At 39.6% G+C, this 27278-nt stretch overlaps 1 protein-coding gene across 3 annotated transcripts; it reads left to right on the top strand.

Annotated features, from left to right (window-relative positions):
• The first annotated feature begins 5070 nt into the window (after positions 1-5070).
• EEF1AKMT2 (EEF1A lysine methyltransferase 2) lies at positions 5071-27278 on the top strand. Of its 3 annotated transcripts, XM_032882120.1 has the most exons (6): positions 5077-5235; positions 6281-6346; positions 7355-7469; positions 20269-20376; positions 22922-23138; positions 26878-27278. In XM_032882120.1, the coding sequence occupies exons 1-6, from the start codon at positions 5123-5125 to the stop codon at positions 26970-26972; spliced, it is 714 nt and encodes a 237-aa protein (XP_032738011.1). In that variant the 5' UTR covers positions 5077-5122; the 3' UTR covers positions 26973-27278. The 3 variants fall into 3 exon arrangements, with proteins under 3 accessions (XP_032738013.1, XP_032738011.1, XP_032738012.1); XM_032882122.1 differs by lacking the exon at positions 26878-27278 and having other exon boundaries at positions 5071-5235; positions 22854-22955; XM_032882121.1 differs by lacking the exon at positions 5077-5235 and having other exon boundaries at positions 7355-7473.

Consider the following 27278-nt stretch of genomic DNA (forward strand, 5'->3'; position numbering starts at 1 on the left):
CTGCTCTAGATGCTGTAATGTGTCAGCCATACCCACCCTTCTGGGATTGATAGACTTACTATCCTAGCTGCAGGCGAAATTGTTTGCTTTCTCTGGTAATTACCCTCAGTGTAACAAAGTGTCATTGCCTAAGGTCATTCCCCTTTTCCTGGGCAACCAACATTCAAGGCCTTATCAGTGTAGAAGGATGAAGGTCCACCACCTTCCCTTCAACTTGGGGCAATTCCAAAGGGTCAGCTCAGTTCCAGAGTGCTCTGTGGGGGAAAGGATGCTAGTGCTAGCTGAGGGGCTGTTGTAGCTATATCCCGGTCCCAACCACTTCCTCCATCCAGCTCTGTTTCTTTCCCTTCCCCAGTAGGTGGTGAGCCTGAGAGCACTTCCTAATAAGCTTCTTTCATGTTCATCTCAGTGACTCTGCTTCCCTGGGGATACTACCTATGACGACCTCTTGTAGGTTTCCTCTTGGTGCCACCCTGTCAGAGAATCCTTCCTTATCACCCTAACCAGACTGCAGCCCTCACCTGATATTCTCAGTCTTCCTTCCCCTGTTTCCCTTCCCCTTTCCCAGTCATCACCACCTCACATCATCTCTGTCTTACTCATTTCTCCAGCATATTGCTTTTGTTCCTCCACTGGCATATGCTGAACTGCATGGAGACAGGGATTCACCTTTGATTTACTTCCTGGTGTATCTCTAGGGGGACTCAGTCCCAGGACCCTGGGATCATGACCTGAGCCAAAGGCAGACACTTAACTGACTGAGCTACCCTGCCACAATATTGTTAATGGAAAATGCAACTTACAAACAATGCAAATGGTAAGATCCCATTTCTATATATTTATCAAAACAAAACAGTGCATTTCTGCAAGTACGTGTATGCCGGCAAATGCCACGCTCTGCCACGTTGGGTCTGAAAGTAGAAACAAGAAAGTCCAGTTTCATTTGGATTATGCCCATTGGGTAGTCAAGGAAACTGGGACCTAAAAGGTTTAAAGCAAGTGCTTTGCCCAAGGTCACACCTGGTAGGGACAAAGTTGTGATTGAAGTTCAAGATGGCTGACTCCATAATCTGTGATCAGGCAAGAGAACACAAAGGAAAGGAATGGGTGGCATCAGGCATCGAAGGAGAGAAATCCCAGCTGGGTTTTGGGGACTTCTGTAGAGGGAGAGAGGGGAAGAGAGGATAGCTGGGAACAGAGAAGGTGCCTAGAGCTGAATGGTTTGAAGGAGGTCTACTGGGAAGGGGCTGTGGTGGCCCCAGCGAGCTGTGAGCCTGAAGAAGCCCAAGGGAAGGCAGAACAATGACAAAAATGTCCCTGAGCCCTGAGACCAGGAGAAGCTGCATGCAGAGGGGTGGAGGAAGGGCGATACAACGACGATGCTCTGCTTTGGTTGATGGTGGGATGGTCAGGGGCCAAACGAATGGAGAATACAGGGAAGACAGGGTTTGGAGGCATCAGAGCTGGGGGAGACGGCAGGGCAAGAAAGTTCAGTTTTGAACAGGTTGAATTTCACGTAACAAGGGACATCTAGGCCAAAGCAGTAAAAGCCTAGAGCTGGGGATAGAGGATGAACCTGGAAGTCATTAATAGTAAGAAAAATACCTAACATTTACCGAACACGGACCATCTGCCAGGCTCTGTTCTAAGCTCTTTAGATGTACATTCTATGCCCTTATTCAGTTTTACTAACAATGCCCTGAAATAAAGGCATTTTGTTGATTTTAAAAATTTTTATATTTTTTAACAATTTTATTTATTTGACAGAGGGAGCGAGAGAGTTTGTGTGTGAACAAGCAGGGGGAGTGGCAGGCAGAGGAAGAGGGAGAAGCAGAACGTGGGGCTTGATCCCAGAACCCTGGGATCATGACCTGAGCTGAAGACAGCCGCTTAGCTGACTGAGCCACCGAGATGCTCCAAATAGACCTATTGTAAGCTCTGTTTTATAACCGAAGAAACTGTGCTAGCATTTATGGAGTGTTTACCATGGGTCAGGCATGTAGGAGTTCACAGGAATTCTCTCATTTAATCTCTGCAGGGGCCGTATGCCATGGGCACTATTTTGAAAGGATGGGCATACTGAGGCCCTGAGAACTGACAGAACTTGCCTGTAGTCCCACATGATAGGGTCAGGACTCAAAACCTGAGTCCAACTCTACAGCCTTGTGCCTACCTCCCGTTTTAGAAGGCTCACTTAAGAACAGGTGGTGCTGGGAAAATAGGGAGGGGTTTTCAAAAATGCCGTCCTAGGTGGTGTTGATTCCTGATGCAGAGGATCCAGGAAGGTAAAGCCTGGAACTTGACTCTCGGTTTGCCAAATGCGAAGTGTCTGAGAACTCTTGAAAGCACTGTTTCAGGGAAGTTGTAGGTAAGCAGGGTTCCGGGCTGCAGGGATTGGCAGCATGAGAGAGGGACGAGGCAACCCAGGGCATCCGAAGAGCTCCCCCCACACCCCCCAACCCCACCTATGTAATGGACACCTGGTGAGAGGACTGTGGTCCTTGGAACATTCCACCTTCTCCTTGGTGATGGGCAGCTCTGCTCGGATTGAGCTTCTCCACCCTCCACTAAGAATCCTGTTGCCCTGGGTGATCAGAGGTGGTGCCCCACACAGTCGTCAGGACTAAACAGCCAGAGTTATCCTGGAGCCAGAGTAGGAACTCTTTATAAACAGAGGGTTTTTCCAGGGCTTCATACCAACAACTGTTTATAGCATTCATCACACACAGCAAAAAACATCTTAAGTGTTGGCAGGACACCAGGTTGAAGATGGCGTTATCTTTCATGGGTGCTTCTTAATTAGAAGCTAAAACTTTTTAAGATTTGGTCACATTCAGGCTTGCTTTCTCTAACATCTAGAGCCTGGAAAAGATCAAAACAACCATTTGCCCAGAGTAGCACTAATTGGATGTGGCATTTGGTGGTTTTATTACACTGTAATAAGGTTACGTCTGTTATTTCTTGAGTCCTTTAATCACTGTACACATGGATCCCCATCTGTCTTTTACTGTATTCTAGCACCAGTGGTTGCTGGAACATCTTAGAACATCTTGCCTAGGAGAAGATGCACATTTGATCCTCACTGGGGTTTCTGTCAACTGTTGGTGCTGTTTACCTCTAGGGACTTATTGGACTTCTGTTTGCTGAGTCAACAGAAATGCGGCCTAGGAAACATTCCTTTTGGTTGGAAGGCAGCCTTCCTAGGGGCCTTTGAGAGCCTTGCCTAGGACATTGGACTGTCAGTAGTTCACTGCTGCTACAGAAACCCTCCCTGACCTTTGGCTCATAGATTTCTCCCATTATACTACAGAACTCCCAGTGGTAGACCAAGAGGCAAATGAATTTCAGGTTCCTGGTTTGGGAGCAACCTGGTAAGAACCAGCCACCATCTATCTTAGGCATGGTGCAGGTGAGGAAGTTGAAGCACACAAAGGTTAGGAGCCTTGGGCAAGGTCAAGGTGCCTGGTTAGGGGCAGAACTAAGACAGGCATCCGAGCATCTTGGCTCCCAGCATTTTCCTCCACACACTCTGATTCCCATGATTGGAGTACTTTGGTGTGGGGGACGGGGAGGATGTGGTGTGGTGGTGCCGTAAGGCAGTCATTTCTCTGGGCATAAATTCCCGTGTCCACTAGTGATGTCAAGTTCTGAGAGGGCAGAATGCTAATATATATATATATATAAATATATATATATATATTTTTTTTTATTTTATCAGAATGCTATTTTTAAGGGAGAATCCAAACTACAAATTAAATCTCTGACCAGGAAGCCGAATAAAGCAGCGGACTGTCCCATCCAATTTCCAGATCTGACCATGACGTGCATACATGAGGTGATTTGTGTTTGCAATCAGCAGTGTTGGCTTAAGGTAGCGTGGTTTTCCCATTGCCAGCCTTTTCCAAAATGCAGTACCTTGAATAGTCCTGTTTTTAAAAAGTGCAGCTGAGTAACTTTTTTTTTTTTTAAAGATCTTGTTTGTTTCTTTATTGAGAGAGCATGAGAGAATGCATGTGCAAGTGGGGGAGGCAGAGAAAGAGAGAAGGCGAGAGAGAATCTCAAGCCAGCTCTGAGTTGAGCATGGACCCGAACACCCAGCTCCATCACCTGACCCTGAGATCATGACCTCAGCAGAAATCAAGAGTCAGTAGTGTTTTAACAGACTGAGCCACCAGGCAGCTGAGTAACCTTAAATATCTAATTGATCTTATTCAGTGAATCATGAAGCAGATGACACCCAGTCTATGAAGTAGAAGGGAGCTCTGAGGAGTTGTACAAAATGGAAGGTTTTTATAGGCATCATATATGGGGTTGGAGGTGGTGGGGGTGGGGAGGGTTGGGGCACCTGGGTGGCTCGGTCCTAAAGCATCTGCCGTAGGCTCAGGTCATGATTCCAGGGTCCTGGGATCCAGCCCCACGTTGGCTCCCTGCTCCATGGGAAGCCTGCTTCTCCCTCTCCCACTTCCCCTCCTTCTGTCCCCTCTTTAGTTGTGTCTCTGTCAAATAAATTAAAAAAAAAAAAAAAAAAAAGCAGGGGGTTCGTTGGCTAGTACATTAAGAATGGATTATTTCAACATCCCAAACTAACGTAAGGTTGTCAACTATACTTGAATAAAATAATAATAAAAAGAATGGATTGTTTCAGGCCCTGTCACTCTCCCTTAAGGGAAGGCGGGGGTCTTCTCAGGCAGATTACTTCACTAATGCCCACCAGAAAATTCCATACTGATTGGTTTAAAATTCCATTCCTGGAACAGGCTCAAATCTGCAGTTAACGTTGGATATTAAGTCTCAGGTTTAGCAAAGACTCCGTTTGGACCTGTTTCTTTCTCACAGTCCCTTCCAAACAGCAGTCCTCCAATGCAGCGGCGCTTAGGCGGGCACCTCAGCAACGGGGTGCCTCTGACTCTGGCGCCAGTGGCCAGAGAGGCAGGCGAGACCCCGCCGACCACGCCTGGGTTTGCGAACCTCCACTCGGGGCCCAAGACGAGCTGAGGAAGCCGAGGCCAGGAGTAATAGAGAGGGCGGCCTCCTGCCGCCTAGAGGCGCCCACCCACGAGTCCGCTCTGCCTGTGCCTCGTCTCTATGGCGGCCCCAACGGCCCTCCGGGGCGCGGAGCGGGATGAACTCGGGCACGGGCGGAGGCGGCGGCCGTGCTGGGGCCGCGGAGCCGTCCGGGAGCGGCAGTCCCGGAGAGGATGGCTTCGCCCCGTCGGCGCTGGGGACCCGAGAGCAGTGAGTATGGCATTGGGCAGGGAGCCTGAGCAGCGCCGCCGTGGTTGGGCCCCGGGAGGGGACGGGGAGGGGGAAGGGGGCCCCGGAAGGGGGGGGGGACCTGGGGGGGGGGGGGTGACGCGAGGAAGCTAAGAGGGGACTGGTGGGCTGGAATCCCGAGGGGCAACCCTGGGGGTGGTTAAGAGGCGCTGCAAGGAGCCGACGTGTAAAGGGCACGTGAGGTGCGGAATGGCCTCCGAAGCTCTTGGGGGAGGCCTTGTGGGGGGGTCTGGAACCGGAGGGGCAGGCTTGGGAAAAGGGCGAGGGGGCCGGGACGTAGGGCTGGTGGGCAGGGGGTGAGGTAGGGATGTGGGAGCTGGGAGGATGACCTGAGGAGGGAGCGAGGAGAAAGTGATCTGACCTTAAATCGATGTTCGGTATTTATGGGCGAATTAATAGATGGGTGAGCGAATGCCAGGGGAAAGGTAAGGATGAAGGGTGAGTTGGAGGACCGAGAGGGAGCAGCGATTCTGGAGAGGGGAAGTGGGAAGAGAAGGCAAATGTTGGGGAGGGGGAACTAGACTTCCAAGGAGTGAATGTTAAACGTGCAGTTTAATCTTTACGCAGAGCTTGTGTTTGCTAAGTTCCCTTGTGAGGAACCACTGTATTGGTAGGAAATGTTTGTGTCTGCACGTTTTAGACTGAAATGTGCTATGATGACACTGTGCCTGTGCAGTGAAGTTTTGGACTCGTGTTTGGGACTTAGGGATCCGTGGACACATACTTGTTTGCGGGTGTGTGTGGTTTTTTTTTTATTAAGCTAAATATATATAGTATTTTTATGCGTCAAGTATTGTACTTAGTGCTTTACATGTTAAACTTACTCTGCTTGTCTGTGTCTTTCATTCTTTTAACAAGGATGTTAAGAGCTTGATCTAGTGCACTTACTGAAAACACTGATAATGTCTTAAACTTCTGTCATAAATACCTACAATGTATTAGAAACATTTACATTGTAATTCAGTTTGATTCAAGAATCTTGCTTTGCATTTGATTATTTATATAGTTGGGATGCTGTCTATGAGAGAGAGCTGCAAACTTTTCAAGAATATGGAGATACAGGAGAAATCTGGTGAGTTAGAAAAAATAGCGGAATTATGATTCAGAAGAGTGTGTGTATATGTCTTTTAAGTGCTTACCCCCAAAGAAAATAAAGACAACCTGAAAGTTCTGGGAACCTTGGACTGATTCTGGTTTTAGCAGGTGGATTTAAAGAATCTCTCTCTTCTCTCTCTTTTAATGGTCCAGACTTAAATTTGATGAGAATATAGGTATCCTCTGCTTTTTGAAAATTCACATTATGTCTCTAGGCTTTTATGAAAGACTTATATTAGTATCTGTTTTTGTTAACTGAAAGAAGTAGGAAGATTTTCTCTTGTACTAAGAAAGGTGAAAAGCAAAAATAGCGTTCACCGTTTGTTTCTCAGTGAGCCATTAGGGAGGTGGTGCATATCCCAGCAGCAGGAGTGATGCTGCCAAGCTTCTTTCCCCAGGAACTACACGCAGCATCCCAGCGCAGGCCACCATAGCTTTGAACAGTGTCTGCGAGCATCTGTGCTTTATCTTGATTTATTTTGTGCCTGTGGTAGCAAGACGTGTCTTGTGGTATCAGGCCTAAGAGAGGTTATTTTTGGAGTCTGGGAATGCTCAAAAATTCTACCACATAATTACTGGTCATTGCTTCTTTGCTTTGTGCCATTTTGCCTTAGGAAAGATTTCATAGCAGTGCTCTACTTGCCGTTAGTGGGGGAAACCTGTGTTAGGAAGTTGCTATCATCCTGTGATCATCCTTGTTCAATGAGCAATAACATTTTGAGCCATTAGCATATACAAGTGCTAATGCTGATGTAGTGAAACGTTAATATATAACGTAGTGACCTTATCTGTTGTGTCCTATTCTTGGGAGCATACTCTCTTCAGTAATAGCACAGGTGAAGCTTAAGCAGCCACAGATGCTACGTCTTCTTTCAGAAAAAGGCTTAATTGAGCATATTGTATAAGCTGCTTAAATGGAATATAGTTATAATCTTTGCTCTATATTCCTCTGGTCTTTGAATAACGGATTCTCTGTTTCTAATAGGTTTGGAGAAGAGAGTATGGATCGGCTAATAAGGTGGATGCAAAACCGCAAGATTCCATTGGATGCTTCAGTGCTTGATATTGGAACTGGAAATGGTGTTTTCTTGGTTGAACTTGTTGGTACTTTTAGTATTCATGTGTTAAAGCCAAATTTTGAAGTGAAATTAAAAAAGAAATCTTGGAAGTGAGGATACTAATTATGTTAATCTAAAGTAGAAGAGCAAAAAAAAAAAAAACAAAACAAAACCCAAACAACTAATAAATAAACAAAGTAGTAGAGGAGTTGTACCACTTACTTTGAGAAGTACACAGTACAAAAGGGAGGCTGCATGTATTGTAAGAAAGCATTAAATGAGAAGCCAGGGGATCTGAGTCCAGTTTTGGCCCTTCTGGCCTTAGTCTTGACCTTAAGAAAGCCACTTAATTTCTCTGGGTGTAGTATATTGTAGGTTTTTTCCTAAAGCTATTGACAAAGTGATCTTAATTGGTTTCTTTAGCTCAAAACTCTGGAAATCTGTGTGTATAAAAGAAAGATGACTTTTTTACACTTCTTGTAGGACATAAATACCTTATGTGCGTATGGTTTGAAGAGCGTATTTTTTCTATGGAACTGAATTTTGTCACTAACTAAACCATCACTGTTGCGTACCTGTTGTGTGCTTATGGCTGTGGCTTGTACTATGGAGAAAATTATAAAACTTAGGCTTCCTCCTAGATGGCTTTACTGTCTTAATGTAAAAGGATATATACATAATGGTGACATTTATTGATGGCTTCCACATGTCAGGCCTTGTGCTAGGCATTGGCAACCTGAAAATATAGACCTTGTACTTGAATACAATAGAGGATGGACAGACATATAAACAATTAATGCTGTAAGTTGATAAGTGTGATAATAGATGACCGAGTATAGAAAAAAGAGCGGTTAATTTTGGGGAGCAGAGATAGGAAGGGTCTTGGAGGAGCTAATATCCACGTTGGGTGGAAATTGCAGGGGCAGGATGTGGTGAGTGTGGGAGAGAGGGAGAGACTTTCAAACAGTGGAAATAATATTTAAAGGTTTGGATCGGGGGGTGCCTGGCTGGCTTAGTTTGTGGAGTGTGCAACTCTTGATCTTGGAGTTGTGAGTTTAAGCCCCATGTTGAGTGTGGAGATTGCTAAAAAAAAAAAAATAATAATAATAAATCAATAAAGACGTGAAGGTTTGAAGCAGCAGCATGTACTGGGGATGTAAATAATTTGGTAAGTTAGAATATAAAGTGTATTTTTGGGATGGACAAAGGCAAGGATTAAGTTAAAGGTAAGAGCCATATCATATACCACGTCTAACAGGTTAGATTTTACTTTTAGGTTATGGGAAGCCATTAAAATGTTTTAAGCAGTGGAGTATGATTAGAAAAAACTTTGGTAAATGTTTTTGAAACTTAAGGTATAACGTATGTATGTCCAAGTGCACAAATCAAAAGCATGTGGCTCAATGAATTTCTGCAAAGTGAACACAACTATAGTCACCTATCAACTATTGCCCTGGTCAAGAAGTAAAAAATATTACAGACTCTAGAAACTCCCCTGAACTCCCTTCCAGTCCTTTCTAAATTACTTTCTCCTTCCTCTCTAAAGGTAGCCACTAATGGCAAGGAGTTTTAACATTAGAGATTAATTTGCCTGTTTTTTAATGTATACATGGAGGACTCCAGTTTGCTTTCCAGCGTGTTCTCCACTTTCTGTGAGAGTCACTCAAGTTGTTGTGTATAGTAGTAACACATTCATTTTCATTGCTGTATAAGATTTATTTATACTCAGCTTTATTCATTCTCTTGTTTACCTGCAGATTCTTTTGGATTTTAACCCACTGAGCCACCCAGGTGCCCCTGGGTTTTATTAGTTTATTTGTAGAAGTTAATGATTTATCCTTTGAGACTTTGAGACTTGAGACTTTGAGAAAGTAGATTTTTCATATTTTTACATATACAGTTGACTCTTGAACAACAGCAGTTTGAACTATGCAGGCCCACTTATTTGTGGAATTTTTTTCAATAAATGTGTGTATAGTCCTATAAATATATTTTCCTTGTGATTTTCTTAATATTTTCCTTTCTCTAACTTTATTGTAAGAATACAGTATATAATACACATGGCATACAAAGTACATGTTGATCGATTGTTATTTTATCAGTAAGGTTTCCAGTCAGCAATAGGCTATGGGGTGCCTGGGTGGGTCAGTCCATTAGGCGTGTAACTCTTGATTTTGGCTCAGCTCATGATTTCAGGGTTGTGAGACTGAGCATGGTGTCATGCTCTGTACTGAGCATGGAGCCTGCTTAGGATTCTCTTTCATTCTCTGCCCTTCCCTCCGGCTCACTCTCGCTTTAAAAAAACAGACTAAAACCAAGCCCCCACCTTTAAATCCCAGTCATAACCCAACCCTTAAATACCCATAGACGATTAGTAAAGTTTTGTGGGAATCAAATGTTAAATGCAAATTTTTGACTGCGAGGGGTGTCAGCACTCTTAACCTCTGTGTTGTTTAATAGTTAACTGTGTAATTATGCAGACTTTGAATAATGGTCATTTTCTTTCTTCCTTTCCAATCCTTTATAACTTTTCTTCTCTTATTACACTGTTTAGGACTTCTAGTAGAATGTTGAAAAGAAGTGGTAACAGAAGATATCCTTGTCTTTTTTCCTCTTTCCAGAGATTACTTTGAAAGTTTCACTGTTAGGTATGATGTTAGCTTGTAAATTTGTTTTGTAGATCACTTGGTATCAGACTAAAGAAGTTTCTTTCTATTCCTCCTTTGCTGAAAGAGAGTGAGTGTGTGTGTTTCTTATAAATCTTGTTATTTATCAGATGTTTTTCCTGTTGAGACAATCATATGAATTTTCTTCTTTAGCCTGTTTGTGTTGATGAATTACATTCATCATTTTCAAATGTCAATTGCATTTTTGGAATGAATCCAACTTATATATATCATTGGATTTACTTTGTTAATATTTTGTTTAGGATTTTTGCATCTCTGCCCATGAGAAAGATTGTCTCAGTAATTTAAATTTTTTTAGTGTTTTTGTCAAGTTTTAGTAACAGGTTATGCTGACATCATTAAATGAGAATGTATTTTTTTTGAAAGAGTTTATTAATGATTAGTGTTTCTTCCTTAAATGTTTGGTAGAATTTACTGGTGAAGCCACCTACATGTGGAGTCTTTTAAGGGAAGTTACTTTCTTTTTTAATGTGTAGTTACTAAATGTGTGATGTACGTATGGAAAAATGGTCATTAAGTATATAGCATTTACAAAATGAACACCCTTGTGTAACTCACCAGACTGATCAAGAAATCAAACGTTGTTAGTGTCATAGAAGAAGCCCCTTTGTGCACTCCCTTCACTCCCATTCCTTCCTAAAGCTTTCACTATTCTGATGTCTGTCATCATGTTAGGCTGTTTTTGGTGTTAGCTGTACTTGTTTCTCATTGTGATTTTATTTATCTGTTTGTCAGTCAGAGAGAGAGAGAGAGAGAGAATGCCGTGCTAGCCAGGGGAGTGGCAGGCAGGGGGAGAAGCAGCTCCTGCTGAGCAGGGAGCCTGATGGGGTAACTGACTGAGCCACCCAGGCGTCCTTATTTATGTTTTTAAGATTTTATTTATTTGAGAGAGAGAGCGCATGCACGGCCAAGCATGAGCAAGGTGGGGTGGTGGGCTGGGGCAGAGGGAGAGAGAGAGAAAGAGAGAGAGAGAAGCAGACTCTTGGCTGAGCTGACTCCAGTGCAATCCCAGGTACCCAGGTGACCTGAGCCAAAGGCAGACACTTAACCAGCTGAGCCACCCAGGCGGCCCCTCACTGTGGTTTTAAGTAATATCTCCCTAATAATTAATGATGTTGACCACTTTTTGATGTGCTTATTTGCCATTTGTATATCTTGTTTGGTGATGGGTGTTCAGATCTTTTGGCCATTTTTAGACTGGGTTGTTTGTTTGCTTATTGGTAAGAGTTGAGGATTCTTTATGTATTCTGGTTATAAGTTCTTTACCAGATATGTGGTTTCCAGATATTTTCTCCTGGTCTTTGGCTTCTTTTTTTATTCTCTTAATAGTATCTTTTGAAGGGCAGAAGCTCTTGATTTTGATGAAGTCCAGTTCATTGACTTTTTTCTCATATGGATTGTGCTTTTGTGAACATAATAACTCTTTGCCTAACCCAAGGTCACACAGATTTTCTCCTCTATTTTGTCTTCCAAATGTTTAAAGTTTACATTTATTTTCTCTTCATTTTTTTAAATTTTACATAGACTCCACATCCAATGTAGGACTTAAACTCACAAACCTGAGATTAAGAGTAGCATGCTTCACTGACTGAGCCAGGCAGGTGCCCCCTACCTTTTATGTTTAGATCTGTGATTTTTTTAAAAGATATTATCTATTTGTCTTAAGATATTTATTTGTTTGTTTGAGAGAGCGTGTGTGCTAGAGAGAGAGAGAGCGCGCATGAGCACGAGCAAGGGGAGGGGTAGAGGGAAAGGTGGAGCAGACTTCCCGCTGAGCAAGGAGCCTGTTAAGGGACTCCATCCCAGGATCCTGGGGTCATGACCCAAGCCAAAGCAGAGGCTTAACCACCTGAGCCATCCAGGCGCCCCTGAATAAATAAAATCTCAAAAAAAAATTAATTTCTAGTAGTTCATTGCTAATAAAAGCACAACGGATTTCTCTATTAATTTTATATCTGGTAATTCAGACATTAATTCTAATAGTTTATTCATAGATTCTTTTAGATTTTCTTATGTACAGTAATGTCATGTAGTTTTAATTCTTCAATTTCAACTTTGATGTCTTGTTTATTGAAATGCTCTGTACTCTTGAATACAGTGTTGAATAGAAATATGAAGGCAGATAGCTTAGTAGAAGAGGAAAGTTTCTAGTATTTCACTATTACATATGGTGTTAGTTATAGGTTTTTATAGATAGTTTATCAGATTGAGGGTGTTCCTTTATATTCCTAGTTTAAGTTTTTAATCATGAATGGGTGTTGAATTTGATCAGCTGCTTTCTTTGATATTGAAATGATTAGATGATTTTTCTTTGGTTTTATTAATGTTGAATTGATTGGTTTTGGGGACAGGATGTCTTTATTTTTTCTTAATTGCCATTTTTATTCAAAAAATTTTACGATTTTTTTTTTTTTTTTAAATATTTTCTAAGTAAGCCCTGCACCCAGTGTGGGGCTTGAACTCACGACCTGGAGCTCCAGAGTTGCATGCTCGACCAACTGAGCCAGACACATGCCCTTGATTGGTCACTGTTACAACAAACTTCCATTCTTGAAGTAAACCAAGTTTGATTGCTGTGTATCATCCCTTTCATATATTATTGGATTTCACTTGGTAGTATTTATTTTGCTTACCATTTGTATAGTTTCATGGGAGAGATTAGTAAGTAATATTCTTTACATGAAATTTTAATGTAAGGTTTTGTATCAAGGTTATGCTGGCCTCAGAACAAGATGGGAAAACTCTCCTTTTATTCTTTGGGAAAATTTGTAATTGGCTTTGTTTCTTCCTTAAACATTCAGAAGAATTCTTAGTGACATCCTCTGGAATATGGAGGGTTTTTTATTGTGTTTTTCAAGAAATTTATCTGTTTATCTAGATGTTAAAATTTTATTAGTGTCAAGTTCATAATTTACTGTCAAATTTTAAAAATTTGCATATTATAACATTGGCTTTTTTGCATAGAGTTCTGTGGATTTTAGCACATGTACAGGTTGATACAATCATCTTTACAGTCAGGGTACAGAATAGGTGCATCCTATGTAACCACAGCTTTCTCCCCTGCTAGCCACCAGTCTGTTCTCCATCACTAGTTTGTGTTTTTGAGAATGTCCTATAGAATGGAATCATGCAGTATTACCATCTTTTGAGTTTTCCTTCTTTTGCTCAGCATAGTACTTTTGAGATTCATCCACGTTTTTGTATGCAGCAGTATTCATTTTATTGCTGAAATGTGGCCAATGTATGGATATATCGCAGTTTGTTTATCCATGTACTTGCTAAAGGACACGTGAATTGTTGGTAGTTTTTGGCAATTATGAATAAGCTGCTGTGAACATTTGTGGAAACATTTTGGTGTGAACGTGTTTAATTTCGCTAATGTAAATATGTGTTTACCTTTTTTAGAAATTGCCAAGGCACTTTTCTGTGTGGTTGTACCGTTTTGCATTCACATCTCACATACATAAACAATGTACGGTGGCTGCGCTTGGCTGTATCTTTGCTGACACAACTGCCTGTGTTTGCTGTTTTAGCCATTCTAATATGTGTATAGTGGCGTCTAGTGATGGTTTTAGTGTGTAGTTCTCTGATAGCTGATTATGTTGAACATATTTTCATGTACTTACTGGCTATCTTTATATATTGTTCAGTGAAATTTCTGTTCAAGTCTTTTGCTCATTTTCAGATTGAATTGTTCGTTTTCTTACTGTCGAATTTTGTGTGTTCTTTGTATGTTCTGAATACAAGTCTTCTCTGAAACATAATTGTAAATGTTTTCTAACTTCTTTTCAGTCTAGCTTCTCTTTTTATTCTGTTAAGAGATGAAAAGTAAAATTTAAAATTTTGATAAAGTCCCAGTTTGAGTTATTTCTTTATATTTTTTCTATTAAATATCTCTGCGCCGTGCTCAAATTCTTGACTCTAAGGTCAAGAGTTGCTTGCTCCACTGACTGAGTCAGCCAGGCACCCCTAGTTTTTTTTTTTCTTTAATGTATTGTGTGTTTTTGTTGTTGTTGTTGTTTTTTAAGATTTTATTTCTTTGACAGAGAGCCAGCGAGAGAGAGGGAATACGAGCAGGGGGAGTGGGAGAGGGAGAAGCAGGCTTCCCTCTGAGCAGGGAGCCGGATGCGGGGCTCAATCCCAGGACACTGGATCATGACCTGAGCTGAAGGCAGATGCTTAAGGACTGAGCCACCCAGGCGCCCCTAATGTATTGTGTTTTTGGTGTCATGTCTAATAACCCTTTGCCTTATCTACTTTTTCTCCTTTCTTTTCCCCTAAAAGTTTTTATGGTTTTAATTTTTTACGATGATCCTTTTTGAATTAATTTTTGTATAAGATGAGGTTCAAGTCAAGATTCTTTTTTTTTGCATATAAATGTCCCTTTGTTTTATTTACAAAAAAATTTTTTTAAAGGGGCGCCTGCGTGGCTCAGTTGGCTGAGCGACTGCCTTCGGCTCAGGTCATGATCCCGGACTTCCAGGATCTTGTCCCACATTGGGCTCCCAGCTCCTTGGGGGGGTCCGCTTCTTCCTCTGACCTTCTCTCTCATGCTCTCACTCATTCTCTCTCAAATAAGTAAATCTTTAAAAAAAATTTTTTTTTAAGATTTTATTTATTTATATGACAGAGATCACAAGTAGGCAGAGAGGCAGGCAGAGAGTGGGGAAGCAGGCTCCCTGCTGAGCCGAGAGCTGGGGGCTCGATCCCAGGAGTCTGAGATCATGACCTGAGCCAAATTCAGAGGCTTTAAACCACTGAGCCACCCAGGTGCCCTAAAAACTTCTTTTAAAGATTTTATTTATTAGAGAGACAGAGTGTGCATGTGCGCGATGGGGGGAGGGTCAGAGGGGAAGCAGACTCTCTGCTAAGAGGGGAGTCTGACCTGGGCTTGATCCTGGGACTCTGGGATCATGAGTTGAACCGAAGGCAGACGCTTAACTGATTGAGCCACCAAGGCGCCCTGATGTCCCTTTCTTTTAATACCATTTGTTAAAAAGATTGCTCTTTCCTCACTGAATTGTCTTTTCACTTTTGCCAAAAATCAGTTGGCCAGATTTTTGTGTATCTGTTTCTGGACTCTTTTTCATTGATGTGTCTATCCCTTTGTAACACCGCATTGTCTTGATTAGTGTAGCTTTTTAGTAAACCTTAAAAGTTGAGTAGTGGGATTCTGCAAATTTTATTCTTTTTCTAATTTTTTAAAAAGATTGTATTTATTATTGGAGAGCATAATTACAAGCAGGAGGAACGGCAGGCAGAGGGATAAGGAGAGGGAAAAGCAGGCTCCCTGCTGAACAATGAGCCTGACGTGGGAGTCAAACCCAGGACCCTGGGATCATGACCTGAGCTAAGGGCAGACGCTTAATGACTGAGCCACCCAGGCGCCCCTTGTTCTTCTTTTTCAAATGTTGTTTTGGCTATTCCAATTCTGTTGCCTTTCCAAATAAATTTTAAAATCAGTTTGTATCTATCTACAAAAGAATCCATGCTGAAAATTTGGTTGGAATTGAACTAAATTTGTAATTCGATGAGAATTGACATCTTTACTATCTACAGTCTTCTAATCCATGAACGTGTTATGTCTCTTCATTTATTTAGGTCTGCCTTGATTTCTTTCATCTGCATTTTTTCATTTTCAGCATATAGATCCTTTTAGATTTTTATACTTGTATCAATATATATTTTTTGAAGTATTTTAAAAGTATTGATTTTTGAAATTCAGTTTCTGGGGCGCCTGGGTGGCTTAGTCATTAAGCGTCTGCCTTTGGCTCAGGTCATGATCCCAGTGTCCTGGAATCTAGCCCCGCACTGGGCTCCCTGTTTGACAGGAAGTCTGCTTCTCCCTCTCCCACTCCTTCTGCTTGTGTTCCTGCTCTCACTGTCTCTTTCTCTGTCGAATAAATAAATACAATCTTTTTTTTTTTAAGATTTTACTTATTTATTTGTCAGAGAGAGAGAGTGCGTAAGCAGGGGGAGCAGCAGGCAGAGGGAGAAGCAGGCTCCCCGCTGACCAGGGAACCTGATATGGGACTTGATCCCAGGATCCTGGGAATATTACCTAAATCAAAAGCAGATGCTTAACCAACTGAGCTGCCCAGGAGTCCCAAAATAAATAAAGTCTTAAAAAAAAAAAAAAAAAAGAATTTCAGTTTCTAATTGTTTATTGCTAGAAATATGGTTGATTTTTTTGTATTAACCTTGTACTCTGTAACCTTACATTTATTCTAGGAGTTTTTTGATGGGTTTTCTGGGCTTTCCTATGTAGACAGTCATTGTTTATGAATAGGGAAAGTTTTAGTTCTTCCTTTTTAATTTGTATGCCTTTTCTTTTCTTGCCTAATTACATTAAGTATGGCTTCCAATACAATGTTAATTAGGAGTGGTGACAGCAGGACACGCCTCCCTTGTTCCAGTTTTAGTTTTCCAATCTACCTGTGCATTTCACCATTAAAGATGTATTGGCTTTAAAAAAAGGTGGGGGGGTGGTTGTGTCAGCTGTAGGCTTTTTTTTTTAGATGTCCTTTATCATGTTAAGATTCCTTTCTATTTCTAGAATAGATGTTGAATTTTGTTGAATTTCTGATTGTCCTATTAAGGTTATTTATTTCATTTGAGTGAGTTTGCAGTTTTTGAGGAATCGGTTCAGTAATACATAAACAGAATTAGATACTACGACCAGATGGGGCTTGTTCTGAGATTGCAATGCCAGTTCATTATATGAAAATCATATAACCTATCATATTAACAGTCTAAAGAAGAAAAACTTCATGATTATACTCACTGATGAGAAAAAATATTTATATCACTCTTCTTTCCTTTTGGGAGTCTGGAAATAGCAGTGTTAGAACTTTTCATAGTGTTCCACAGGTCTGTGAGGCTCTGTTCATCTTTATTCCCCCTGTTTTTCTCTGTTGATCAGATTTGGTATGTCTTCAAGTTCATGGACTTCTTCTTCTTTAATTTCTATTCTGTCAAGACTACATACTGCATTTGGTTGATAGTCTCTCTAAGGCTTTTTTTCTCCCTGCACCTTTTCCTTACTTAACTATGTGATATTTTTGTTGTAAAAGGTAAAGTTTATTAGTCCCAAATGATTTTCCATGATGTAGATTTTTCTAATTGTACTTTTGTCATTTAAAATGTTTTCTGCGCCCTGTATTTTTGTAGATCAGAAGTTAGATCTAGAATAACGTACAGTGAACTACAGTCTGAGGGTCAAATCTGGCCTTCCTCTGTTTTTAAAAATATTGATTGAAACGCATTTATATACATACTGTCCGTACCTGTATGACTGTATGGCTGGGAAAGCCTAAAAATATTTATGCCTGCCTGCCTGCCTTCACTTTCTTTCTTTACTTTCTTCCTTTTCTTTTCTTTTTTTCTCTCTCTCTCTCCCCTTCCTTCCTTCCTCCTTTCCTCCCTTCTTTCTTTCCTTCTTGTGAGTAAATGATAGAAGTTTATTAAGCAAGGATACAGGAAAAAAAACTTTCAGGAATGAGAGGGGTCCTGACAGGGTTGCCTGCTCTATTCCTTTATTTATTTTTATTTTTTAAGATTTTATTTATTTACTTGGCTGAGGGAGAGAGAGAGAAAGAACGAGAATGCACAAGCAGGTGGAGCAGCAGGGAGAGGGAGAAGCAGGCTCCTCACTGAGCAGGGAGCCTCATGCAGGGCTCGATCTCAGGACCATGGAATCATGACCCAAACTGAAGGCAGAAGCCTTAACTGACTGAGCCGCCCAGGTGCCCCTGCCCTGTTCCTTCAAAGTAAAATTTTGATAATCTCTGATTCAGAGATTTTTACAAATTCAGTTTGCTTTTTTTTTTTAATGAACTTAATAGATGGTCATTTATATTTGCTTCTGTGGCACATAATATTTTGTTGTCTGTTTTTGTGATGTTAATCGTCATTGCTTATAAAAGGGCTTTTTAAGTGATTCACCTACATTTTTGATGGATTTTTGATGGATTTTTTTTTTTTTTGCTGGGCATAAAATTTTAGACTGCAGTTTTTCCTTTGCTGTTTTCTGGCTTCCCTTCTTTATGACTTATTGTCAGCTATCAGTCTTACTGTTAGTCTTTGAAGGTAGTCTCTTGTTCTTCTGTTTCTCCCTACCCTCTACTCCCTGGATGCTTCTGAGGTTTTCCTGTTTTGGGTTTTTATCAGATACACAGTACTGGTTTTCTTTTTCTTTTTTAATCTTCTTTAGATTTATATTGCTTTTTCAGTCTGTGGCTTGAGGTCCTTCATCGGTATTAGAAAATTCTCACCCATATGCCATTTTCTCTCATGCCCCATTCTCATTTCTTCTCCTGAGAGTCCTATTACATTTATTTTAGATTTTATACAGTGTTATATTTTGTTTTTTTATGTTGTTTCCTGTTTTTAATTGATTGTGCCTTTTGTTCTTTGCCTAACAGGAGTATTTTCTTTTGACCTTTCTTACAATTTGCTAATTTTTTTTTGTTTAATCTACTGTCAAGCCTACCCTTGAATCTGTTTAATTATTGCTTTTTTCATTTCTGTTATTCATTTGGTTCTTTGTTACAGTTTTCAGTTCTCAGAATTCTCCATGAACTGTCATTTATTTCAGTTATTTTAAAATTGATTTCTGATCATTATTTTATTTGGGTCTCCTGTGGTCTTTTCTAATGTCAGTTCTTCTCCCTTGGTTTCTTATCATTTGTTGTTTCCTTGAATATCTGCTTATTTTTCACTCAGTGCCAGAAACCAAATGGGAAAAATGTTGCAGATAGTTTGAGGTTCTGAATGATTGTTCTAGAAACCTAAAACATCTGTATATGATATTTTTATAAGTTCTGTTGTAAGAATAAATAGGCATGGGAGAAGAGGGAACTGGTAAGAGTCAATTAATAGAATTATCCTGGCTTCCTGATAGAGAAGGATTTGAGAGAAAACTAGGAGAAAATGAAGATCTCAAAGAGTATGGAGTGAGACAACTGAAAGAGTTGGCATCAAAGTGGGGATGGTAGACCTTGAGATTAAAATAAAAATAATCAAAGGGAAAAAATTCTGTGGGATATAATTTGTGTGTTAACTAGAGTTTACAGTTAGTCACTAGGTGAAAAGTCAAGGTAGTCTTAATGGAAGGTGTAGGTGTAGGTTAAGTTTTGAAGGAAATAAATTTGGTAAATAGTGAAGAGCAGGAATAGAATTTCAGGCTACACTGCTTTTCTTCTTCAAATTTCCTTTGAAATTACCTTTAGCCTGATTGTTCTGAAAATGTTCGCCATAGTATTAAGGGGTGGGGTGAGGACCGGAAGCCATCTTTTTTTTTTTTTTGCCACAGGCTCACACACTCTAGGTAGGTTCATACGGCTAGTGAACAGCCGGCGCTAAAGCTCTGGGCTCAAAACTCTTAATGTCCTCTGAGCCTTGATTCTTTGGGGATTTTAATACTTTTTAAAAATATTTTATTTATTTCTTTGACAGACAGAGATCACAAGCAGGCAGAGAGGGAGGGGGAAGCAGGCCCGATGCAGGCTCCATCCTAGGACCCTGGGATCGGGACCTGAGCTGAAGGCAGAGGCTTAACCCACTGAGCCACCCAGGCGCCCCGGGGATATTAATACTTGCCCAACCTTCCTCACATAGTTTTTGTCAACATTTCAAAAACAAAAATACTGTACAAATGTGATGTGGTTAATAATCACATGGCTGGTTGAAAATTGTGATGTGTAGTTATACCGAAGGAAAATTTTTCAAGAACTTACTATGTATGCATTTCATTTATTCATATAACTTAATTGTGCTAAGTAAAATTTGTGACAGATTTATGTGTGAATTAGAGCATGTCAACATCAGAAGTTTCTTGTTACATTTTTCTGCTTGAAGGCAAAAATATTACACGTACATTCTCATTATCTTTGAGAGAACGAATTTTCTTTTGGAATAGAAACCAAATACTATAAAAACAAATGAATAGTCACGTGATATAAATTTGAACTCTTAGTGTCTATTTAGATTCTACAATAAAATTTCAACTGTAGATTATTGAATAGTATATGTCACTTGATCTATTATGTAAATAAAGCAGTCCCAGTCCTAAAGGAATGTTACAATTCATAAGCAAAGCAGTATGTTAAAACTTTATTTTAAACTAAAGTATAAAATTGTTTCTCTGTCTCTAGGCAAAATTTGGTTTCTCTAATATTACCGGAATTGATTATTCACCTTCTGCAATACAGCTTTCTGGAAGTATTATAGAGAAAGAGGGTTTATCTAACATTAAGTTGAAGGTAACTATTATATTACTATAAAATTTTTATAATAAAAGTTATAAAGTTTAAGCATTTCTAGAGTATATTTGCTAACAATATCTTTGAACTTGTAAATTAAGGATTAATTTATAAATAATCCAAATTGAAACATTTTTAAGTAACTGAAAATTTTCAGTCTAGTCAGCTTGGGGAAGTTATTTTCTCCTCTTCCTTATGTGTGAGTGTGTTAATTCTTATGTTTGTGAACACACACAAATACTGGCTGCTAACTTTGGATTAACTAGGTCAAAAAGTTGTAAATGCGTAAAATGGTGTAGTGCCACCAAAGATTAGTTCGTTTATTTTTGTGTCCTGTGATCCACAAGGAGATGATGACTCTTGGATTTATAGATCTAGCTCAGGCTTCTCTGAGCTCTAGAATGATTTATTTATTTATTTTTATTTTTAACTTTTAGAGATTTTATTTATTCATTTGAGGGAGAGAGATTGTGTGTGTGAGAGAGAGAGTATGAGAGGGGAGAAGATGAGAGGGAGAAGCAGACTCCCGTGGAGCTGGGAGCCCAATGTGGGTACTGGATCCTGGGACTCCAGGATCATGACCTGAGCTGAAGGCAGTTGCTTAACCAACTGAGCCACCCAGGCACCCTGAGCTCTAGAAGGACTTAAAAACTGCATATTTTACAGTTCTGTCTGGATAGCAGTGTCTCTCATTAGTCCAAAAGGAAACTCTTACTTTCTCTTTAAACCTGCTTTACTGCCGTCTTTCCATTTCTGTTACTGATACCACCATTCTCCTGTTGTATTAACTTAAAACCGGAGGAGTCATCCTTGATGCTTCTCTTTGCCTTAAGTCCTGTGTCTCCTTCTGTTGGTTTTATCTTCTGAGTGTATCAGGCACGTGCTCATTCCTTGCTGTTTCCTCTGTGCCCTCCTAAGTCCGAGCCGCCATCATTTCTTGCCTCCGTGGCTGCAGGGGCCTCTTACTTGGCCTCTCCATTGCTCCTCTTGCCACCCTCTTACCACAGGGCAAGCAGAGTGATCTTTTAAAATGTCAGTCAGCTCGTGTCACTGCCTTGCTCACAAGCCTCCAAGGGCTTCCCTGTTGCATTGAGAATGGAATCTGAATCCCCACCCACCTTACAAAGCCCCTCCTTTCTCACCTGTTTTCCTCTTTCTCACCAGTATTCCAGTCACACTGGGTTGCTTTCTGCTCCTGAAACATGTCGGGCCTGTTCTCTTCCAGTCTTTCTACCTGCTGCTCTGTCTGGAATATTCTTGCCCCAGATCTGAGCTTGTTTGGCTCATTCTCATCCGTCACATCTGTGCTCAGATACCACCTTCTCAGACCTTTCCTGACTGCCTCTTCCAAAACATCTCTCTTCCCAGTCACTCCCTGTGTTTATTATTGTTTCTGTTGTCTTCATAGCACTTCATCTAAAATTATTTGTTTAGCTTATTTATTTGTTGTCTCCTTTAGAGAACATAAGATATATTCTCATACACGGACACTTTCTTTTTTTGTTTACTATTATATTCTCAGTGACTGAGAAATCCCTGCATTTAATAGGTGTTCACGACATACTTGTTGAATGAACGAGCACTTTGATACAGGTGTTTCAGATAGGACCTTCTCTAAACTTAGCTCTTAAGAATAGTGGTCATCCTTTGCTTCAGGTATAATGAATACTTTGGTGTGAGGGCGGAGGAAAGAAACCACGTTCTAATGTAAATAAACATAAAGATCCACATTTTAAAATCAAAGGGTTTTAGGTAATACAGTATTTATGATTACTGTATTAAGATTGTATGAATAATAGCTAGTTGCTCAGTTTTTCAAAGTAGCTTTTCAGAATTAAGTACACTGACGAAGTATTGTATTAAATGAAATTGTGGCAGATCACTGGCTCAGGTGCTTAAAATATACTAATAGGTTATTGAAAATGAATGATATGCTGATGTATGACTTCTACAACCTAAACTGCATGATATTTATAAAGTTAAGTAACTACAGTTTAAATAGTCCTCTGATTTCTTAAGCTTTATGCCATTCATTTTATCCTATAGTTCTTGCTGAGCTGCTGGGTCGGGGCTGAGCAACTTCTGATTTTACTGAGTTTACTTTAAGTCACGTAACTGGTAATCATATCAGCTAAAAATCATTGTATTTCTAATGACCTGTTTTGAGTTCAGCATAGTTTTTGTCATCTTTAAGAACATGTCAAATATTCTACTTTTTGACAGAAATAACTTTCATAAGCTGGGCTTGGAGGCTCCGTTATGTGCTGGTATTATTAGGCCGTACACCTGGCTTTGATTTGTTTCCAAATTTGTAGAGATTTGGAATGTCCAGGAAACAGTGTCAGTCTCCCACTAATGTTAGCTTTAATGATCTTAGAATGAAGCACATAAAAGTTAGCTATAAAGTTGAAAATATGTTTATTATATGTAAAATGCCATCATAATTAATTGGTCTTTTTATCCATAATCTTTTACAGATTGTCACTTGAATTCAGGAGAGATTGTGTGTTAATTGTTCTCATAAAGACATTGATTTTTAATATAGGTAGAAGACTTTTTGAATCTTTCCACAAAGCTGTCTGGATTTCATATTTGTATTGACAAAGGAACTTTTGATGCCATAAGCCTTAATCCTGACAATGCGATTGAGAAGAGGAGGCAGTATGTGAAATCCCTGTCTGGGGTGTTGAACGTGAAAGGCTTTTTTCTAATAACCTCTTGTAATTGGACCAAGGAAGAGTTGCTAGATGAATTCAGTGAAGGTAAATGGCCATGTGTTGTTAATGTGTGCTTACCTTGGGTTTCATGTACTTAAATGGTTTTTTTTCCCCTCTTGGTGTTACAGTGTTTTACTGTTCCATTTGTGGGAATTGCCTGCTTCTCTTTTAACTGTATATGCAAAGGACAAAGAAATAATATCCTGAGATCCAGAGTCCTTTCTAAAATTTTCCAAGAAATCCTGGCAGTTAGGTACTAACATTTATGAGTCTATAAAAGTTAAGTTCTTCATTTAAGCTATATAATCTCTTATTTAGAGACTCAAACAGAAAGCATATACATTGTGCTTCTGACTTTAGTGTACTGATAGACTGGTCACCAGTAGTAATAGTAATCAGTCATATGCAAATGGGAGCAGTATTTTTAAAAATCTGACATGAGAGTTTGTAGTCTCTAAATACTTTGTGTCTTGCTAATGGTCATTTGGGTATTTAGGATTTATCTTTTCATTATACATAGAACAATTATTTTTAACGTTGCACAGAAAAAAAGTAGGGACTTTGTAGTAGAAATACTTGCTGTTAATTCTTGAGGACAGCTCTACCTTTTTCAAGGTTTTGGTGCCAAGACAGGATCCTTTCTCGCCCCGTTAAGAAATTGTAATTAGTGCTGTGTCTACTACATGGGAATCTTGTGAGAATGGAGAATCTGTAATCTATGCACAAATATTTTGAGTTCATTGGCAGACTGTTCTTGCATGTTTAAAGGAATATTTTACCTGCCAGTTTGTTCATGTAGTACACAGGCATTTCTGGGAAAGTACCTTGACAATCGAGGACTAGTATTTGCTTGTTTTTTTTCACCGACTCTTTTTTTTAAGATTAGCATGAAGTTTTGTTAAAGAAATGGGAGGGATTTTTAGGATGGAATATTAATATGATATGGAATATTATGTTATGTGGACTATGGAATATTAATATGATATGGTACTAAATTTGTGTTAAATTTTGAATCTCAGTTGCCACAAGCTGATGGGAAATGAATTTATAACTATTTGCATGTATTTTTTATCTTAGAGTTTGTTTTCTTTTTGGTAATAAGGGAATAGGCAGTAGGAGGGAGAACACTTAACACAGTCCTTTTGTGTGCATTCGGCAGGTTATATAATGTAAAACTTGAAGTGTTTGAAGCTTGAAATGTGAGCTTGTGGTTTCATTACTCTTGCCTCTAGAAAACAAGAATTATATGTGATTTATTGTCTTGTATTTCATGCCATTAATTTTATTATCTTCCATGTTAAATTTGTTTCGTTTAGAACTGCTGAGGCCCTGTATGCATAGTCTTTCCTTTTTCCTGAAGCTTGACAGTTTTAATAAATGCTTGAATTTAACACTGTGTAGGGCAAGTTTCTTTCCTGCTTTTTAAATACAGGTGTTCTCTTTTACCCTTGGAACCACCAGACAAAAACATATTTGTCTGTCTTTGATAATGAGGAACAGACTTTAGCCTGGTAAAGAGTGCTTAAAATTGTGTCTGTGTCTGAGAACTACTTTAAGTTATGTTCAGTTTCAGAGCTTAATACAGAATTTCAGCAAAATGTTACAACAGGAAATGTTAAATAAATACATAGAATTGAAGACATTTTTTAGGCATCTGTTCGAGAATATGGTGTTTGGAGTTAGAGATAGAACACTAAATGAATACATGCGTCACTGCCCAGGGGCTTGCCAGTGGCTTTTCACAACTGGCTTCGGTGGTCCCTTTGACAGTCTTTTAAGGTTCTTTGCTTCTTTCCTTATTTGAAACAAAACTGTTGAAATAAATCTTGTATTTTTCCTTTATAGCGCTATTCATATAAACATTTTGTGTTGTCATTTGTTTTGGTGAGGATTACTTGAATCATTTGCCAGAGATTGGGATGTTCTAATTTGATGTCCAAGGAACTTTACTTTCTTAAAACTACTGAGTTAAAAACAACTCTAGAAAACCTGTTTTACTGCGTAAATAATCCAGATTTGTTATGAAAAAAATTGAAGAATGTCAATAACCCCAACACGAAGGATATAGGTTAAAATAACTAAAATAATTCATTACTTATCATTGCTTACAACCACTTTTAAAATTTTGGTCTGTTACTTATTAAAATATAAGCACTTCAATTCTGTAGGTTAGTCCAAGGAGTTAAAAGATTAGTCTTGGAGAATTCACACAGACAGCTCCATTTTCTCTCTCTTTATTTAAAGATCTTATTTATTTATTTGACACGGAGAGACAGAGTGAGAGAGGGAACATAGCAGGGGGAGTGGGAGAGGGAGAAGCAGGCTTCCCGCATCAGGGAGCCTGATGTGGGGCTCGATCCCAGCACCCTGGGATCATGACCTGAGCTGAAGCCAGATACTTAATCAATGAGCCACCCAGGTACCCCTCCATTTTCTCTTGAACGTTTTCATTACGAAGTATTTTAAACATGCGTAAAAATTACAGAAAAAAGATACGGTTTGTACCCATGTATCCACCACGGTGACTATGTTTTCCAGCATTAAGAGACATCATGTTATTTAAAAGGCCTGTCCGTCTTTGGAGAAGTTTTCTTATCAGTTTTAATGAGCATTTTGATTTATAGATATTTGTTAAGATTTGATGAAGTTTGATGAAGAAATGAATTAAAATGCACAGTTGACACGTAATATATATCCTTTTATATTTTTTCTGTTTGTAAGAGTTAGTTCAGCTGAAGCTCAAGGCAAGGAAGCTTCGAGAATGCAGACACCCCCACCTCGCAGGAAAAAAAAAATCTACCCTCCAAACTAATAGTCTCATCGCTAAGGGAAAACCATGGTTAACTTCAGCCTTGCTTACCTTAGTTTTTAAAAACTAAATAATGAAATGTTAACTTTCCATTTCATTTTATCGTTCAGGAAAATACTGTGTTATCTTATTTTGATCTTTACAAAATCACTGTGAGGTAGGTAGGGGTGTTGTCATGTGTAACCTCCTTGCATAGAAACTGAGGGTCCCGGCCGCATCTCTTTCACCTAGGAAGTGGTAGAGCTGGAACTTGAACCCGGGACTCTTGAATCCACATTAATTTTTAAGTCACACTGTGCTGCTTTGGAAGTTACTACTTCCTTTTCTTCCCAGATCCTTCATTAGTTCAGTCCAGATCTTGGTTTTTGTTTACAAACTCTTTTTTTTTGTCGTGGTAAAATATATATAAGGTAAGATTTACCATTTAGCCATTTTAAAGCGTACGGTTCAGTGACATTAAGTACTTTCCCATTTTTGTTCAGCCACGAGCACCGTCCATCTCCAGAACTTTTTCATCTTCTACAAATTCGACTCGATTTCCACATTGTTTGACCCCTCTGTATTAAGTACATTTATATGTGTGACGTGGATCGAGTTATGACATATAAACCCCTCAGAACAGTGCCTGAATCCTGGGAAGACCTCAGCACGTGATGGTTGCTTCCTCCAAGTGAGATGGTGCGGCAGTCTGGGGGCGAGGTGGGGTGTAGGGGATCATAGACAGGAAGTGGGGGAAAGAGGAATGGATGGAAAGCCTCTTTTCTGCAGTTTAATCTGGGGCTCGTCTGTTCCTTGTTCAGTTTCAAGCGTTAGTGGGTATGCACTCTGCGCACACAGTAGAACTGAAAAATTATCAAATGAAATTCCGTCACAGTTAATAGTTTTATAAAAGGTTTGCAAGTACATTGTTCATACAAATTTCCCTTAACTGTGGGATTCAGTCCCTATTAAAAATATTTTAATCTTGTCTGACAGGATTTGAACTTTTCGAAGAGCTGCCAACACCCACGTTCAGCTTTGGAGGCAGATCTGGAAACAGTGTAACGGCATTGGTTTTCCAGAAAACGTGAGACGTTCCACTGGACAAATTCAGTTAGCTTCGTTAAGAAGCTCCACATCAAAGTTAACCTGACACAGAAAATGCCAGTGCAAATAAATGCTTAGTAAGTACCCAGGATGCACATGTTGAAGAGATGAAATTGGTTGATAAGAATATGAACATGTGAGTGGTTGAGTTTTAGAGACCAACCAAGAACCATTTAAAGTTTTATTTTGTATTTGAAATGTAAATATTTTTCTCTTTGATTAAAAAAAAATTTCCTGTAACTGCTGAACAGTCAAAAACCTTAAAGCAGTAAATGAATTTACAGAAAGCA

This window comes from Lontra canadensis, unplaced genomic scaffold (assembly GCF_010015895.1).
Source record: "Lontra canadensis isolate GAN:19392208 unplaced genomic scaffold, GSC_riverotter_1.0 scaffold79, whole genome shotgun sequence".
Taxonomy (NCBI): Eukaryota; Metazoa; Chordata; class Mammalia; order Carnivora; family Mustelidae; genus Lontra; species Lontra canadensis.